Raw genomic sequence first — 19683 nt, 5'->3', positions numbered from 1 at the left:
CAAGACTTATGTTCATAACTTGAATTGGAAAAGAGCCAATTTTAGACAAACCCCATGCAGGCAGAAAATAAATGAATGTGTGTGTGTGTGTCTGTTTGTGTGTGTGTTAAAAGGGAAGTAGGGTCAATATCAAAACGGTAACTTAAATCAAACGGTAAATTCTTCTATTAGAGATTGATGAAATCATAAGGGCATACACTGTATTTCGTAACTCAACTGTCTTGAATTTATAATTACACATTATTAGCCCATCATATGAGGCAACCCTGCCCACTTCCCCCATACATGTAGAAGAGAAAATTTAAAAAAAAAAGAGCAATCACTGTTATGCTAGTAAGAGGGGATTGAGTCTTTGTACGTAACAATTATTGTATTTCTTCATGATGGATACAGCTATAACACTGACATGCACTCATGAACAAACACACATCACTCCAGGGCCCCATTTCATAAAAGATGTTAGGATAGCAACTTCTGCTGAAATGTCAACTTCCAATAGCAACAGCCAGTCAGGAAGCTGGATTCTTGTCATTACCATGACAATTGCCACTCTAGCAAGAGTTGCTATCATATCAACTTTTTATGAAATGGGGCCCTGGGCCCCGTTTCATAAAGCTGTTCGTAAAGTTATGAACAACTTACGAGCGACTGTGATCAGTTCTGATCTTCTGATGTGCTATACTTATCAGAATTTCCATAATTCAGCACAAGAACTGATCACCAGTCGCTATTAAGTCGTTCGTCACTTTACGAACAGCTTTATGAAACACCCCCCATAAGTACTACATTGTAAGTATATATAAAACATGACACAAAAGAAGGGAAAGCCATAAATAACATGATTGAGTCATATATCTCCATGTTCTCTTTTTTAAACCAAGTTAATATACTATTCCATAATATGATACAGTAATACCTCACAAACATACACAGTATAGATTTCTCCTTTTTTTATTTCTCTCATAATAGTTTTAACTGCATGGCGACAAGCAGTATTTGTAAAAGGAACAAATCAATTACAATGAACCTCATTCACCTTTACAACTTTAAATAAAACTCAATCAATACCGACTCACATATAGTACTTCATTTTGTCAACAAATTTCTATGATGTTCTATTAGCACCACAGACTACTACAACCACAATGTAATTACATACCATTTAACCACTAACAGCTACAACTCTGACAGAATATGGAATGCGACATCACGTAATATATCGCTGATTTCTTTACATGTGATATCTCAATACTCTGGGATGGCAATGTGGGTCTCATCCTAAATAGATATACATGTACATTACTCCATCTATATAGCCGTCCTATAGATAACCATTTCTCTGGATAAATGTCTACAAACATAGTATCTCACAGATATCTCAACAAAATGTAAACAAAACACACCGAAAACACTGCTATTTCAAATAATCATATTCTAACACCTGGTGCAAACACACTGATCATGTACAATGTACATTGTATGCATTCTTTGCACCGCTAAATGTTCCGATCATTTGCTGAACAGGCAGGCAAAAGCACATGAGAGGATGGGAATTCATAATGTCCACCTGATGTACACAACACATTGGTGGATACTCTGCCCGTAAATGTCTTGGGTCTTACTGCCTCAAAGCAATCCCTTCTAATTAACTCCTCCAGTCCTGTAGACAAAATGCTCACATAATGTAAAAGTGGAAAGTTTCGCGGTGTTGAAATTTTCGCGCATTTCGCGCAACCAGAAACTAGCGCGAAAATAAAAGCACGCGAATATTTTTTGCTTGCCATACGGTCCTGTGCATGATGTCTTGATTCCGCGGATTTAAAAACACGCGAAACTCTTCTTACCCGGCCAAGCGCAAAAAATTAGTCACGCGAAAATATCCACTTTTACAATACAATGTCAACAGGATTTTAGGATGGAGGTCTTTACAGTACGAGATCACCTACATGTAGTCATTCACCAAAAGTTTGCTTACATTATTCCTTCACCCACTCTCCTTGCAAAAGATGCTGAATGACGAAAAAAAGAAGAAGAATATCAACATACAAGTGTAGCTAACAAATGAATATTGAATTTTAAAAAATCAATAAAATGAATAGATACATGACAAAACAAACAAACAAACAAACAAATAAATTCTTCTGCACTCATTCCTTGAGCGCAATTGTAATCAAATGAACTATTCTTCCGCGATATGTGAAGATAAACAAAAACAGCACATCTACAGTCACTGATGGCTAGAGACGGCTAATAATACAACTAGTGACTAATAATTTGTGGAACTGTGTGTGAAGGACATCAGAAGTGGATGGGCTTCGAAACAAGAAACCCCACATCCAGTCATCATGATAAGATGATACATTGAAAGATATTCACAACAGACTGGTACTGAGACCTACTTACATGCCCCTGACAAATACCACACATTAATGTTGAATGGTAAATTGCATAATGACATCTGAACTCACAACAGACAAAGCATGTGCGCAAGAATACATATAATTAAATGAACAATATCATCAGGCCCAATAATGCAGAGTTTGCAGAGTTCACTGATAATTGACGACATCGTCAACCATTGCTTACATTACCTGCCTGTGCCATTTTTCTAATCTAAAGAGTATTACCATATTTTGAGGGGGAGGGGGCAATGATTTAATATGCATAGCCTAAACAACATAGAATTACATCAATACTTAGTGTGACTTATGGAATTCACAAAAACAAAACAATATTTCACGTAACATCACTGTTTTTGCAAAACAATTGAAAACATGAGTTCATGTTTCTATCACATTTGGCACACTTGTCAGAAAAAAAAAACAAACTCACAGGCAAACATCTGTGAAAGCTGACAGGTGTCTAAAAACAAAAAATTCAGTTGTTTATATTGACATGTTACCGTAAAGTCCAACTTGTGAATGACCAATAGACAAAATGCGATGATAACTAGAAAGGAATTCAGATACACAAAGACCTGGTTGAAATATAAATGATAACAATACAGAAAAGCAGATCTGAGTATTTTTCATTTTCAGGACTATACTCAAAGACATGCACACAAAAAGCGACGAGTCTCGGTAAGCAAAAAATATTCTTACCGCAGACCACCTATTCAACATACACACATACAGTATGCTACCTAATCTAACACTAACTAAATCAAAAGACATTACTATGATGTGTGTAGTATGGAAAATTGCACATGATGTGAAGATAAATCAGTTTCTTAGTGCGGGTAGATACTTACAATGTTATGAATCCTATCTTTAATTCCAACACTTGGTCTCATCACCGGCATGCGAGACAAACACATGCTCAATTAACAGGTATCTATAAAAAAGTCTACACATGTCATTCATGTTAATTCAGTGACTAGAAGGAATTTGAGTACCAGTAGCTGAGAGATGAACTTTCAAAATGTGATTAACATTCTTTAAAATGATGTCACCAGTCAGATGTCTGAGGTTAACTGCCAGATTGTCTATAAGTATATGCTGATCATTCACTTTTTCAGGATGATTTTTTTTTTCATTTGTGTATATTCACAGAGTCACCAACTCATTACATCTATCCATCACAGATGCAAAGAAGATGTAAGTTGTAGCTAAGTACACATTGTGAACTTTTTTAAAAGATATATTCTTATATATTTCTGACAATTATAGCTTTCATCCTCTATACTGCTGAAATGACGTAATTAATATGAAACATAGTACATGAAACAATGCTCATCTCTCTCAACTTTGGAAACTGACAGATGCCAATTTGGCATTAAGCACATTGTGATATTCTTCTAAAATGACAATGAATTGCAGTATACAAAAATACTCAGATCTGCTTCACCATCTGAAATGAAATAATCCTCAGTCCATCTTGATTCGCTGGCTGGTCATGCGATAGATGATGGAGTCGCCGGGGTCCATGTTGCCGAGCATGTATGCAATGACCAAGGTCGCCAAGGCGAGGACGATCCCGAGCCAGAGGAAGATGTTGAAGAAGACGGGGAAGCTGTCGTCATAGTACGGCGCAACGTTCAGGGACTCGGGGGTCACTTCTGACGACGGCGCCTCTGTCGGGGTCTGCGGGATTAAATTAAGGAGACAATGATGAATTAGATAGCCATTTGACTACAACCTGATATTGCGATGACGGTGCTGTTCGGGTCTGCAACAATGACGAGTTACGGAGCCATTTGATCACAACCTGTCGACATTGCGATGATGCTGTTCTCTTGATGACGCTAAACTCTAGGGTGAACTGCGCTAGTTGTAATCACACCAGCTGGGTTCACAAACCTGCTGGTAGAATGCTTGCTGTGTGTACAAAATCTCTACTGAAATTATGCAATAACTTACATGTATCAAGATGGCTTTAAAGACATTTCATCAGAAAACGATGAACTTAGATAACTGCATTGTCATCTTTATAATCCAAGAATTTGACATTTCTTTGCTTCAATGTATTTTTTCTATGAAAAGAATTTCAAAGGCATTAATAAAAACATCATAATTTCAACAGTAACTTTGCTCATCTTGCAGTTACAGGAGCTGTAAAACAACATGACGAAATGTACATGTACACAGACAAAGTAGGATGTGATCTACAAGGATGAAAGGAAGAGAGTAGGTGTGCAAGGATGGGGAATTGGGGGGAGGGAGCAACCAATTGATACTTTTTGGTCTGCAATATGTTATGCATTTATTCAGTCATGCAATCACACAGTCTTATCTTTTTCTCAAACCAACACACAGAGATGTTTTTCATTTGTTCCTACAATGCACCTTCCCGACAACTACTAGTACACTGTACTAATACAAGACACTGCTTAATCTGTCTCATCCCCCCCCCCTCCCAGTATTCAATTGGAACAAACAGTCTTTCAAAAACACAGAGACTTTAATTAAGCAGCAATGTCAATGATGTAAAATGTACATTGTAATAGTACTTGGCAGATCATTGGTATATGTAGTAGAAAGTCTTGACATTCCTCTTCCTTCGTATCATCAAATCACACATCTTATACGAACAGAAAAAAGCTTTTCAATGAGACTGCCTGATGAGGGGGACGGAGGATGCGGTCTTTACATGCAGGGGATCCTTGTAGACCAGTTGATTCACATGCACACTACTCTGAAAGGACACAACATAGATACTGAAGTGGTCTTAATAGACACATAGCTGTAGCAGGTTTGATTGCACAAACACATGTACATGTACATGTACACAAGCACAAACTCAAACACCCGAAGAATGTGCAGTAAATCTCATCTTTGATGCATCAAAAATGTGAAATCCCCACATTGTTTCCAATGGGATAGATCTGTGTTTGTTTGCTTGCTGTGTTTGTCTAAAACATTTGAAGAACTGGTCATGCATGCATTTCCAATAATTTACACATGAAATACCACACTTCCGACTGGAAAGGCATACGTTTGCCTCCACTTTGCCCCCGATAATTTACTCACTAATTTTGTTACAACAGTAACAGTGCCCTCTGTGTTGACTGTTGTAACGCCGGTCATCATAGTACTTGTAGACTCAGTTGTGGGTTCAGTTGCCTGTATCAAAAGTAACGATGGGCAATGGCAAATTTTGGCAAGAAGAAGTTGCTCCCCTAACACTTTCTTTTTTCTTTTTTTTCTTGCAGAGGAGCAGAATGACATGCTGTACATGCATCTGTTAATTCCATGCATAGTGTTTTCGTTTGTGAATGCTTTTTGTCACAAATTATCATTCTTTTTTTTTAGTATTAAATATGCAAATCATGCATCAAGAAAAGGAAGTGTCAGCATCAAATATGAGTAATGTTATCAATGCATGACATATAAGTTTGTCTATTAGTTACCTAGAAATATGCTATAGAAATATTAATTCACATGAACATGTTTTCGTAACCTTGTATGTGCTAGAGCACATACAAATTGTATCTATAAAAATACCAACCCCTCTATTTTGTCCTTTTCCTGTTTCTATGTATGCATGTATGTATGTATGTTTGATTGTTTATTTGTTTGTTTTTTTGTTTTTGTTTTTGTTTTTGTTTTTTTGTTTGTTTTTGTTTTGTTTTTTTTGTTTTTTTTTTTGGGGGGGGCATTTGTTTTATGGCTCTGAAAACTTGTAAATCATATTGACTGGAAGGGGGAGACTATCTTCCAAGATTACAGTATGAAACCTACAAGATTTCCCAGTCTTTTTACTGATGGTTGAGTTTATGGAATCTATGCCCATGGGCAAAAAGAATATGCCAGCAGATGATCTGTTTGGCAAATATAGCACAGTGAGCATAGAGCTTGTCGTTTATCTGCAGGACTGTCTTGTCATTTTAGCAAGAGGTGTGTATTAAATACTTGTAACACAATGGTCTTTTCTCATGCCAGTAATGTAGAGAGCCTTGAGGATGAGGATGAGCACTTTCCTCAATTTGCAGTCAAGGTTTCACTGAAGCGGGGCCAGCATTGAGCCAAGAAACTTAACCAACACAAATCAAACAAAGTAAGCAATAAGAATGTTGATGTCAGATAGTGTGTCTGGCAAACAGAAGCATAAACATAGCATGCAACTACAGCAAGCAGTCGTGATAATACACATTCACGATTACATCAGTAAAATTATGCATAATGATCAAAATGGATTGCATTTGGGGTACACACGACAAAGGAAAAATTGCAGTATGAAAATCACAACAAAACATGTCAGCAACAAATCACTCCTCCTTGCTAAATCTGTAATAGTAAGGAGGTACAAATCAGGTGAAAAGGAACAAAATGTCACTGCAGCAGTCTTCATTTTCTCTGTTAAAACATTTTAGTATTGGAAATGCATGATATGAACAAGAAAGTAACTGTGATGGCATCAATAATATTGAACTCAGGAGAGAACGCGTAGTGAATATCTGCGTCAACAAAACAACATTAAGAGAACATCTATTGCTGCAGTAGCCAAAAATCCATGCTAAATGGAAAACATGCTGAAGAAAATAGTCATTAAACAGTAATTCACAAAAAGAAAATCTACATTTTGACTGAAAATGACAATGCATATGGAATGACATTGTTTTCCTGGTTGTGGCAGGGGGGGAAAAAATGCATTTTAGAATATTGGATGGAATGATCAAGAATGAACATACATGAATATCTATTCATGAAAATGTAAATAAATAAAATCTATTCTCTTGTGTGATGAATACATTCCAGCATGACTTTACTGCATAAAAATGTGTGTGAATGCTTGGAATATGTAGTTAACTGCACAACATGCACAAAGTTTCATCAAGACATTGAAATAGCTGGAGAAAAAGCTATCCAACTGTAGTATCAGAATGATAAATTTGGCAATCTCAACAAAGCAATGAACTGACAGATTCAATTTTTTAAGGTTCTGGTTTTTCTGCTTCAAAGTCTTCAGACATGTTCTACTTGTTGCTTAACAGTCATTTTCAAATATATTTTGACCACCCTATTTGTGGCTTTCATTCCTCTTTTGTACTGTAAGAGTAATCAATATTCTTCACAATCAAATAAATGTCAAACTGAATGTAACGTTTTGATCTCACATTCACATTAATGAATATAGAGAAGATAAAATGAGTTGCAGGAAACTCTCACAATAAGCAATGCAACTTTGCCCAACTTTCATTTCCTGGAATTTGTTAAACCTCGAGACTGGACATATATCAAAAACCTTATAATATAGGCATCAAGCATAAGAGTTCAGCCTGTTTGTTTCAGTCACATTTAAAAAGCAAGTTAATCACAACACCATTTCTGTAAATATGTACAATGGCAGGTCATACCTTTTCAATGCTTTCTTCATTGAGCTTCTTAAGTTTATTCTTCATACACATTTCAAAATTCTTTGTTAATTTTGATTCACATGATTGATCCTCTATCACATCCTTTTCTTCTCCTTTACGTCTACAGTCTAAAGCAATACAAGGTTGTCAGGTTTTCACTTTTTCATCCCAACAAGATCTTATGGTATCAAAATATAATGCCTTGCTACACAAGGTAGACTTAACTCCATCCAGTAAGGCAAACGTGTTGGTATAGTTACCTCTAACATATTACTAATATTTGAATCAATTCAACTGTTCTCCTCCTTACCTGCATTAGTGAGCGTCCCTGCCGGTGAAGGAATGCTTCCATGGGAACCGTGGCCACACCCATAAACAAATCGCCTCCATAAAGATCAATCATTTCCTGACCCCACTGTTGACATGTGACAAAAAAAAAGAAAATCAAAACATGACTAGTCAGAGATATCTGTACATGAATTTTTGTAACATGTCAATTTCTTTTAAGATTTGCATACCTACATCATTCTTCCAAAATTATGTGCCATATACGTCAAACTCATGACCTCCACATTGGTTTATGTCGGAAGACAAACATTAACTTAGATCACAAAGCCTGCCTGATCTTGTAACATCAAATGTAAGGTGAGAGGATGTATTTCAGGGAACTTTTATTACCACAATGTACTGATGATAATTGCAGTGCAATCCTTTTATAACCAATACTGTTATAACAAAAATCTTGTTACAACAAAGTACAAATTCAGGTCTCATAATTACTATCTATGTATCTTTATATAGGGTACTTTACTGTTCAGCTATAATGAAATTTTGATATATTGAAAGAAAACTGCAAGTCCTGAGAGCTTTATTATAACAGAAATCGCCTGTACCTGTTTTTGATTCATTCTCATCCTGAGGCTATTATGTGCACTTCTTTTAAAGATGTAGTCCCATGTACATTGTACATACATCATCATTGTCATTTTCTTGAAGCCCGTTCATTGAGAGGTAAATTGTATGCCAATGTGATCAAGCAGTGTGGTAAGCTACATCTTAACGCTGAGGACGAGTCCCGAGTATGCTCGGGTAAGTGTCTATGGGAAATGCCTGTTGTACCAAAATCAGCCCGTCCTCAATGGGTTAAACTGTCACTCATAATATATATACCATACATGTCAGTTCAGCATGCTGCGTTTACCTTCTGGATGAAGTCTGCAAGGACGTTCTGTGCATCAATAACTTGGGCGGAGTCTGCTCCATACTGGCTCTGCAGGGCTCTAAAGCCAGACAGCTCAAAGGCGAAAACATCTGGGACATTGTCCTCAACAACTGCGGGGTTCTCTTTCAGCTGCAAGATCACACAAAAATATTCATATAAATATTTTCTGGAAAACCAACACTACTAAACGTGAAACACAGTTGTTGATGAGGTCAATGATATTCTTTCTCAGGGTCAAGGTCGAAAGTACACACAGTGTACAGATAGTTAATGCTCTTCAATTCTTAACTGTAACAATGACAATTTCAAAATGCGTTTTCTTCTATCAATGCTGACCATGATAATATGGAGAGGCTAAGGGAATCTCTCATTTGCATTTTATCTTGATAGAGTACAGGATGGTGAGTTGTTCTGGGGAATTTTGAGATCAAAAGTGAAGAATAAAAATTTCAATCGTATGCACACAACTTTTATTCCAGAAGAGCCCTCTCTGTTAACCATTGTGGGTGGGTAGTAAGTTACATGATGATCGATCGCACCCTAGCAGCCATATCACCCAACAAGTTGCATGTGATTCACGCTAGGGCAGGAGATCAGTGGAAACTGTGGCTTGATTTGTCAATTATTGAAATCAATTATGAAAACTTACAAAGGAACCAAATTATGTAAGCTCTGAGATCATGTACCTTCTGGTGAACCTTTTTGGCTAATGTATCACATTTTCGTTGTTACTTACATGTAACTTCTGGTGAACCTTCTTGGCTAATGTATCACATTTTCGTTGTTACTTAAGTGTAACTTCTGGTGAACCTTTTTGGCTAATGTATCACATTTTCGTTGTTACTTAACTGAATATTACAGTGGTATTTCACACATTTCTAGTGCACAGCATACATGTAAATTTTGCAGCAATAATCAAAAGTTCTGCAAGAATACAACAACTAAGTTTTCCCTTTAACCTCACCTTCAAGAGAACCTCCTGCATGACCTGCAGCTCGCTGAAGAAGCTGAGGTCGGCCGGGTGGGTCAGGTTGAGGGCGTAGGGCGAGAGGTTGCGGGTGACCGACGTACTGCCCTTCAGGAGGGGCACCATCTTGTCCAGCCTGAGAGGGGGAAGCCCCCGGAAGAGATCTGGGAAGTCCTCTGGTGACTGAACAAACTAGGGGAACACACACATACAAAAAGAACATTAATAAAAATTTCTGTCTGTGTCAAATTATGGGAGTAAAATGAAAATTAGTGAAATTTTGTGTACAAAACAAATGGAGAGCTGCTCAACAACTACATCACAGATCTAGAGTTGCCAATTTGCTTTACTCTCTAAAATTTCAGTTCATAACTTTTTTGTGTGTGTCCAATTTTCCCCAGTTTCACTGATCTACTTCTCTGATTTTTCTGTTTTCATACAAAGCAAGGTAATTGACTTTCCCTTTAATCAACTGCATAAGTCTTCAAGTTCCCCATACTCGTCATTCTTGGGGCAACAGAACTTTCTCCCAGTCTGGCTCTTCTCTCTGGAACTCACTGCCTTTGAAACTGAGAATGGAGACCTCTTTCCCTCTGTTCAAGAGGGAACTGAAGAGGTTTTTATTTTAGTAACTGTGCTTTCTTTCAATTGGGATCTTTTCCTGAATGAAGCAATGTGGGAGGAGGTCTTACCTTTCTGCGCCAGGAGTGCCACTGTGTGACAGACATGGCGCATTACAAGACTCCATTATTATCATTATTATAAAAGTTTCAAAGAATGCTATAAAATTCTATGACATTAATTGCAGAATGGCTCAGAATATCTCCAACAACACAAAGCTGATACACTATTCTAACTTTCACTCACAGAAACAAGGAAATCATGTGAAAGAATTCTTGCAGCCAAAATAACACTGCATTGTCACAAGATCTCCCCTGAACTACCACCCCCCCCCCCCCCAAAAAAAAAAAATATATATATACATGTTTATATAATAATAATAACAAACAGAAATAAAAAATGCATTTTCCATCACTGTAGATATGGTGCTATTGATGGGAAAGGCATGTTGAGCCAGTCCTGCATAAAAGAGACTCTTTTCTTTCTGGCTTGGACATCTTTTGAATCATGTGTGCCTTCACTCAGTACAAAGAAACAAGGTACCCAGGTTCTCACCTCCATGCCTGCATTGAGCTCTACAGCGACTCTTTTGCCATTGCCGTATGTTCTGCTGATGGCATCCCTCACTGCATCAAGATTGAGACTGCCTGGCTTCACCTTACAATGAATCAATCAAAGCAGTGTGGTAATCATTCTCACAGATTTCTGCCAACTAAATCATTGCAAAAAACATTTTGCAATCCTGAGGATGGCTCTGCTCTCCTCCACCTCATTCAAATATTCATGAATTGTATCCATATCTATCTATATTTGAATCCATCTGCGTTGGTACACAATGAATATCTGAGTGTTAGGGTAAATGTGGGGGACAAGACATGGCAACTAATCAACCTGAAATGTGTTATTCTAAAACATATTCAAGAACAAAATACAGTAAAATGGGTGTGTAGATTACACTGTACATAGGAAGTCACTTCAAAAATTGTCATACATTGTACTAAGCTGATATCTCTCGGTCACAGTAGCATTTAGTCAATGCATCATACAACATACAACTGATTCAAATGGAAAATTGAACATGTTATCTTTACAGTAGAGAGTGAATACACAAAATGTGCACTGTTTAACAAGCAACTTCTCTGGTTTTTCCATTGTAATAATATTACAGCACTAAGGATAAAACAACATATACCCAAATGCAGCACATCAACCCCATGAACCAAATACACAGGTACGAGATGGATTCATTTGTGTAGCAAAATACCATGAATCCCATAAACAGTAAAGACAGGAGTCATGTGTTACCTGCTTCACAGGAACAGATTTGAGTGAGGATGGCTCAAGTGCATCAGTGCCTGCAAGTTCTTCTATTGTCACCAAGACAGCTGCCTTTGGTCTCCTGAATAAATTACCATTGGTCAGGCCATGCCATGACACAGGCTGGAACCAATAAGAAAGCACAATTATTTTGCATATCAAAAAGCATTGACATGTAGCATATTTACCTTCAGATCATTAGATACTTATCATTGTAGATATGCCATATATTTTGTGGATTTTGCAAGTTGGGTGCAATTTGCGAATTTAACAACGTACAAAATTATTAACTCTCATCCCGACATGAATGCAGCATGCACATATGTGCAACATATCGTACATTTCACCATCCATTCCTGTATTCCATAATCGCAAATTCAACCATTCACGAAGTTGTAGGAAAGTCCAGATTCACATGCCTGTTACTTATGTACAATTGTACATACACGTATGATTGTCTTGAAACATAACTGGTTCAAAGTGAACCACACCTTATACCTTTAGCAAATTTACCACATGCAATAATGATTGCAACAGTTTTCTATGTGAGAAATATTACACTTTTATAACATTTTGCTCTAAATACTAATGTATGTGAGATATCCTTTTCTAAAATCAAAACATATGGCGGAAAAAAAAAAATTAAAACTGTGGAACAATCACTCTGCTGCACAGTCAACTAACAAAGTTGCTGTTTATATCTTCTTGTGACAACACTGAATATACAATGTAGCAACAGAATTTACATCAAGCAATCCATATGATGGCAAAGTTTTATAAAAAATTGAACAGTCATTTTAAGAAATAAAGAAGAGTCAGAGTGTAGAGATTGACAATGGACAGCTATCGCCAAAGCTCATTATTTTCGACACTCATAGCAGTTAGAGGCATCATGTACACACACTGTTGTACTAAAAACCACTGTCATCTCATTTTACAAAATACATTGCACACTACCATAAAATCATCACACAGATCTTCAATTGCTACTCTGTGAGGGAATTGCAACACTTGCAGTACATGCTAGGCAAGGACTCACCTTTGAACTTGAAAATCCTAGTGCTAGTGAAAAGACATCTGGAATTTCATGGGCGTCAATTGCCCCTACATCTGTGTGTACTGTCACATAGTCTGGTACATGGGCAAGCATAAATCTCCCGTCAGCAAGTACTGTGAAGAAATTATATGGTAGATCGACACGATATATAAAATATGAACACCAATATGTACAAATTGTATTAGTGGCTATGAACAAAACATGAGCTGTGGCATCATACATGACTGTGTACATGGGTAATTCCATGAGTTGGGGCAGTGTCCATGTACAATGTAGCATTGTGATATTTAAAAAATACATTTCAGCATAACTCAATATTAATTAAGCTATACATTTATTGTTTGTAGGCTTTACATCTGCATTGAGGCCACACATTTTCCTGGAAATTTTGTGCCATTCAGACTCAATTTTGATGAAGTTATTAAACAATATGTAACAGTGTCCTGTAGCATCGTGACGTGTCCATGTAGCATCATGATATTTTAAAATTTGGTCCTAAGAGACAAATTATGGCAATCAGCTTGTAGCTTGACCAAAATTTGATGCAATATGCATTTACAAGATACGAATGAGATAGCTAAATATCTCAAATTTCCTGTACACAGTTTTAATTTTGAAAGAAAATTACAAAATGTATCACGATGCTATGCAGTGTCCTTTTTTGTTACATTTGGTGGACACCGCGTAGCATAGTGACACATTGTGTAATTTTCTTGTAAAAGTAAAACTGTGGAAAGGAGAGTTAAGATATTTAGCTATCTGACTAATCTAGTAATTATGCATATTATATCAAATTTTTGTCAGGCTAATTGCATTAATTTGTCTTTTAGGACCAGATTTTAACTATCATGATGCTACAGGACACCGTTACATATTGTTTTAATAACTTCATCAAAATTGAGTCTGAATGGCACAAAATTTCCAGGAAAATGTATGGTCTCAATACAAATGTAAAGCCTATGAACAATATATGTATAGCATAATTAGTATTGAGTTATGCTAAAATGTAACACTTTGTGCCCCAACTTCACGGAATTACCCACATGTATCTAACAATCTACCTACAGTGTACATTATGTACATTGTACCTTCATCAATATCATTAATTTCAAACATAATCATTCTTCATAACCTTCTATTTCTCTCTGGAGTTTACATGTATCTTGCCAAACAATTCATTATCTCATAATAAATTTGTATGCATTTTTTTCTTTCCTACAAATTTACTCAAGAACTTCATTCCTTCAAACATGTGCAACCCAAGATATGACATGAACAAAAGAAAAACCACAAGGATATGTACCAGGTATCAATGAAATAAAGGATAGTTTCTCAGTGGGTTTAATCTCAAAATAGTATGCATAAATGATGACATCAATTCATGTAAATACAATGTATGCACATATTTATTCATCACAGTATGCTCAAGTTTAATCTAAGAGCTATAATGCACAAAACAGTCAAAGAACTACATTGTACCAAATGAATTTCACTTAATGGATGCAATAACCTTGAACTCTAAATATTTAGTAACAAGCCTTTCAATTGCAGAATGAAAGAGTGAATTATTGGAGGGATGGAACTTGTATTGAGGAATCGAAATGTGCCATTTGTAATTAATGATGAATGTGTCATAACCAAAATATCACAGAATTATCAGGTTAAAGAGTGGCACATTTTAGGAAGCACAGCCATGCAACAATCTTTTGCTTTATGTCACTTCCTCCTGTTATGACGGATTTCTGGTTTCTCTTCGACCATTCATCAGAACTGAACAATCCAAACAACAGCTGCAAATAGATACACAGGACACAGACACACACTACAATACATGATTGTGTATGTATAGACACATTTTCACTGGCAGAGAACTGTCCTAATACAGGAAGTGGCTTGGTTTCAGAATGAGTGGTGAACCTGGATATTACTAATAGTAGTCAAGATAGGTCAGGTTTTGAATGGAAGCTTACGATGAGTACAATACACATGGCATGCCAGCACAGAACTTTGAGTGGGTCAAAACATCTCTAAAGCCAAAATGCTTGTTTTCTTTCTTTCTTTAATGGTGGATTTAGTCGTATACTTTAAGGTACAACCATGAATTAATTTTCTGTCCAGAAATACATGTATTGCTTTTAATTAGTTTGGAGAATAAGTTCTGGTATTTCTATACTGATGTGTTTGTGTTTGTAGATCTGTATGATGTTGCTTTCATACAAGTATGCGGGATGGACACCAAACTGAAAGTTTTAGCATTAGTGCCAGGATTTCAATTTTATTTAATATTTCACTTGTTTTGGATTGCCTGTTTTGGATACACCTCCATGACCCAATCTTTATTATCATTATTATTTTTAATAGCAAAATCCACCTCCCTGATTGGAAAAATACTGTAAAAAGAGAACATTTTTGTAGTGTGGACATTTTTGTGCATTTTGTATGACAAGAAAGGGGGGGGGGCAGGGGTACAACATGTATAAACAGACACAAATATTTTTGCTTGTTACATAGTATCACTAATGTTATGATTCCGCAGAATTAAAGCCATGTGAAATTCATCTTACTCAGCTGAGTGTGAAAAATTACTTGTGCAAAAATTTCCACTTTTGCAGTACACATAATAATCTAGGTTCACCGTATACAGTATAAGCACTCGCACTTCAACTCTGTACAGACTGCAGGAAAGTGTAAAGTTCTGATGCACTACTTGTACACTGTATTAAAGTAGTTACTGTATACGCTATAATTTTCGCGTACATAAATTTTCGCGAATTGCCGATGTCACACATTTTCGCGAGTGGTTAAATTCGCGATTGGGGGACCAGAGAAGATATGAAGTGGCAAAGAAAGTGTGAATTTTCAACTTACTAGCATATAAGAATGATACTAGTTATACACTGCAAGAAAAAGACTTGCCAAACTCTGTGAACTAGTAAGTTAGAATTCAACATTTTTGAAGTGGTTAAGTCCATCACGCTAGATTTCTGACGAGTGGTCCCCTTGCGATAATGGATTGGCTCTCTACAGTATTCGTAAGTAGACGTGGACGTACGTAAACAAGCTTAGCCAGTATGGTCTGTTTGGTAAGCCGTGACATGGCATTTTAGTACTGAAATGTTCGTATCATCAAGGCAAGGGATTCATTTTGGAAGGTAATATTTTCGCGTGTTGTTAATTTCGCGAATAGCTCCTGACTCGCGAAATTCGCGAAAATAAAACCCCCGCGAAATATATAGTGTATACAGTATATATGTCTACTGACAACTCTGTATTTTGTTCCCCCTGGGATCTCTGCACATGGATACTAGTTACCCCATTTTTTAAAACAACCAGTAGTGGCATATGTTTTGTAACTACTGCTGGGTTTGGTTAAAGATTTTTACACTTTTCAATAATAACAAATAGGGTCTATTATTAGGGTTACTTTCAGCCTACTAGTACTAGGACTCCAACTACGAACGTAAGTATGTGTATCTACGCTAGTAGTATATAGACCCGTCTATATACAGGTATGGTATTCCCTGAGGGTTAAATTCCTGACATGCATACAGTATCTCTGCGTAATAATAATATTCAATGTGTGCTGGACTTTGTAGATTAGCCTTTCAATACAGAGCATTGTATGGGCTGAAATCGCCAAAAAATGCGACACAAAAATGTACAAACACGAAAAAATTCGCGCTTCACCTCAGATTTACAAGAAGATATTGATTTATCACAAGATTTTATTGTGTAAATTGTTCAAAATGTTCATGTTAGACCTTTTACCATACAATACAAAATTTGAACCTCATTTGTTGATTTTCTCTTTGTTGTCCATATTGCTCGGTATGAATGTGAACGGTGACTCGTGGGTATAAATTGTGATTCCGGTGCATGGACAAGATATGAAAGACGTCAATTATCCATCGCGTAAATCATGACTAGAATCATAAAGCAATTTTACACCGCACTAAAAGATAACTTTTTGTGAAGGGGATTACTTGAAGTCTATTTTCCAAAATCAGAGTGAATAATTTACATAATTTTGCAAAATTTGTAATTTTCAGGACGTTGTGATTAAGACAGTGAAGGAGAGTGTTTATTTTTGGTCAAAATTTCATCCTCTGAGTACGGAATTCGACCCGGAATTCAGATGCGAGCCAAAAAAAAAAAAAAAAAAAGAAGAAAAGGCGTCTGGTTATACGATCCACTCTCCTAACCGTTACTCAAAAGTGGTTAGTATTTTAAAATGAAATCATTCATACAATTAGAATTTGTTAGTATAAAACTATGATAGTAGATTTACACGTTGCAAATAGAAACCAGTTTCATCAATACCATGCTAGAAGTAGAATTCTATACAAATAAACATGACCGTAGACCTTTAATCAGCTTGCCTTTACTAAGACAACAAGGTATAGCCCCCAACATTTAATATATTGTTGCACCAGCATGAGCTTCAATTCACATGAATGATCAAGATCACATGATCAACTTTCACTTTACAGATCAGTGCCCAGACAGAAAAAGTACTAGCGTTAACGTTACAGGATAGCTAGAGCAGAGGCTTGGCACAGCACATTAAAAAAAAAGAGGTAACATTGTAACCTCTGTGCCCAGGCAATGTTTCTTTTCCAACTTTTGACAACACATCAACAACCTAACACTGCACAGAGGAATTCCCCATTTTTATAGCCCCAAAATCTATTCGTTGGTTGTAGAAATCTAAAGATCATCGTCCCCACACTCCACAACTTTGCAAGAATGAAATGGACGCCGGCGGGGCCGGGGCACCTGTCTGACGGTGGGTGTACCGGTGTCAGTACAGTGGCAAACATTCCTAAAGGACGAGACAAAATTCTACATAGAACAATTTATCTTATCCATGAGAATTCATTGATAATGAAAAAATCACACAAACTTACCATAGGAGTACAAAACTGATAAGAAAGTCAGAGATAAGAGTGAAGACATGGAAGTCGCCATCTTGCACGAATGAAATACAGAATACACGCGATCGCGAATGCACTGACTGTAAACGGTCGCCGATCGGCGATGTGGGTATTTTGTAGAGGGAGAGCTAGAGAGGCTTCAGCAGCGCAGCTTGTCAGCTGTGTGTACTGTGTACTGTGTATGTGAGTAGCTGATCACGAGATATGCGCGCGAACAGTACGCGTGCGTAGTCGGATGCGCGACGTTAGGGTAGTGCACGCACGTACGACCAACTGCAAAATCACCATCATCCGATGGTCTTTTCTATTTTCATCCGATTCACTTTCAACAATCCCTAAAATTACTTTATAATAGTCTAGTGTTACCACAATTTGATTACTGTTCTGTTGTTTGGTCAAACAGATTTCAATCCCATACAACTAAGCTAGAGAAAATTCAAAAGAGGGCAGCAAGAATAATTTTGGACAAAACATATGACACACCGTCGCGACGCGTCGGCTGATTTATTCAAAAGTCTGAAATGGATGACACTAGACAAACGTTTTGATTTCAGCCGCGTTATGATGATAATATGCGTCCATAACTTAGCACCTTCGTACCTTCGTGCACTTAGTTAAGCCTAGTGATGTACATGAACATCATACTTGTAAGGCTAATAGACAGTGGAAATCTATGTGTGCCAAGATTTCGCTCTGATTGTCACAAGTGCAGCCCAATCGTATCCTCTGTACTTGAATGGAACAGGCTAGATCATTCAATTAGATCAGCTTCTTCCATATATTCATTTAAGATATTGTTTAAGCAAAGTTGCTATTTGTAAGTAACACACGAAATTCATTCTGGGCTTTATCATTCCTGTATAATAGCGTTTTAATTGTTATTTCGGCATTCTGGTGAACTCTTGCTGTGGCATGTACTTTTTTATGTTACTTTGCAATGCTGGTATGTATCTACACTGTATTATGTCATCTTCTGTATATACGTTTTGCTATTTAATGTACATATGTACATCAACATTATTCAGGGCTCCATGGAAGACCACTATTTACTGGTGAATGGACTACCCTGACAAAAGATTAGAAGTAAATAAATAGATAAATAAAATTCCGTCTTCTAGGACTTTTATGAGTTTTGAACTGCATTCTTTAGACCTTCGATATCACAAACGTAGTTCTCTTTCATTCAAAATTACCCGATTGCTCATATTGGATGGTTTGCAAGCAAACTGTATAATGATGTATACATAGCAATGATGTTCAACACTCAATGCTTGAAAGCTCAGACCTATAACAAAACAATAGTAAAAAGAACAAAATGAAACGAATTGATTTCATTACTGGACGTTTTTAGAAAGTCTTACCAAAGAGTTTGAAAATTCATGGAAAATTTGAAACTTGTCTTGCTTTCATCAAACAGTGGTATTGTTACCTGTAAATTAGATAAGGTTATTAATTGATTAATCTCTTATAGTTAAGAACTACCGGATTTATTTAAATAATATTAAAATTTAGCGAGGCCTAACCGCATGATTCAACAAAAAATTAATATAGGCCTGTACGGGCCCTACCACTTCCTCTTTTTCCAGTGTCATCATTGCTAAATCGTTAAAATTATTCAAACAACGTGATGTAAGAGACACAATACCCGCTTCTTAATGGTATTGTGTTTACCATTGGGAGCAGTGAAAATCCAGTCATAACATTTGATGCATATGTGTAGGTCATGTTGTATCACAAAACGTCCTACCATTGATATGAACATTTTGCAAT

General features: G+C 36.7%; 1 protein-coding gene across 2 annotated transcripts; it reads right to left on the bottom strand.

Annotated features, from left to right (window-relative positions):
* Positions 1-1308: 1308 nt before the first annotated feature.
* On the bottom strand, positions 1309-18004 carry LOC139721365 (renin receptor-like). 2 transcript variants are annotated; one of them, XM_071632681.1, is made up of 9 exons: positions 17887-18004; positions 12962-13092; positions 11911-12045; positions 11161-11262; positions 9982-10176; positions 8997-9146; positions 8106-8210; positions 5469-5561; positions 1309-4082 (listed from the first exon to the last, which is right to left on the bottom strand). In XM_071632681.1, the coding sequence occupies exons 1-9, from the start codon at positions 17945-17947 to the stop codon at positions 3867-3869; spliced, it is 1188 nt and encodes a 395-aa protein (XP_071488782.1). In that variant the 5' UTR covers positions 17948-18004; the 3' UTR covers positions 1309-3866. The 2 variants fall into 2 exon arrangements, with proteins under 2 accessions (XP_071488782.1, XP_071488783.1); XM_071632682.1 differs by lacking the exon at positions 5469-5561.
* Between the last annotated feature and the right edge of the window lie 1679 nt (positions 18005-19683).

The sequence above is a fragment of the Diadema antillarum genome, unplaced genomic scaffold (assembly GCF_040938485.1).
Source record: "Diadema antillarum isolate AM-2024a unplaced genomic scaffold, OU_Dant_1.0 scf00000141, whole genome shotgun sequence".
In the NCBI taxonomy this organism is placed as follows: Eukaryota; Metazoa; Echinodermata; class Echinoidea; order Diadematoida; family Diadematidae; genus Diadema; species Diadema antillarum.
This window is presented reverse-complemented; position numbering and strand designations above follow the sequence as displayed.

What these genes read in the sequence shown, in the direction of transcription:
- LOC139721365 (XM_071632681.1), bottom strand. Translation starts at nt 17,947, where the DNA reads ATGGCGACTTCCATGTCTTCACTCTTATCTCTGACTTTCTTATCAGTT. An exon ending in ATCAGTTTTGTACTCCTATG is followed by an intron (nt 13,093 to 17,886) that starts GTAAGTTTGTGT and finishes ATTTCTTCACAG; the next exon opens with TACTTGCTGACGGGAGATTT. An exon ending in TGCAGGAGGTTCTCTTGAAG is followed by an intron (nt 9,147 to 9,981) that starts GTGAGGTTAAAG and finishes GTGATCTTGCAG; the next exon opens with CTGAAAGAGAACCCCGCAGT.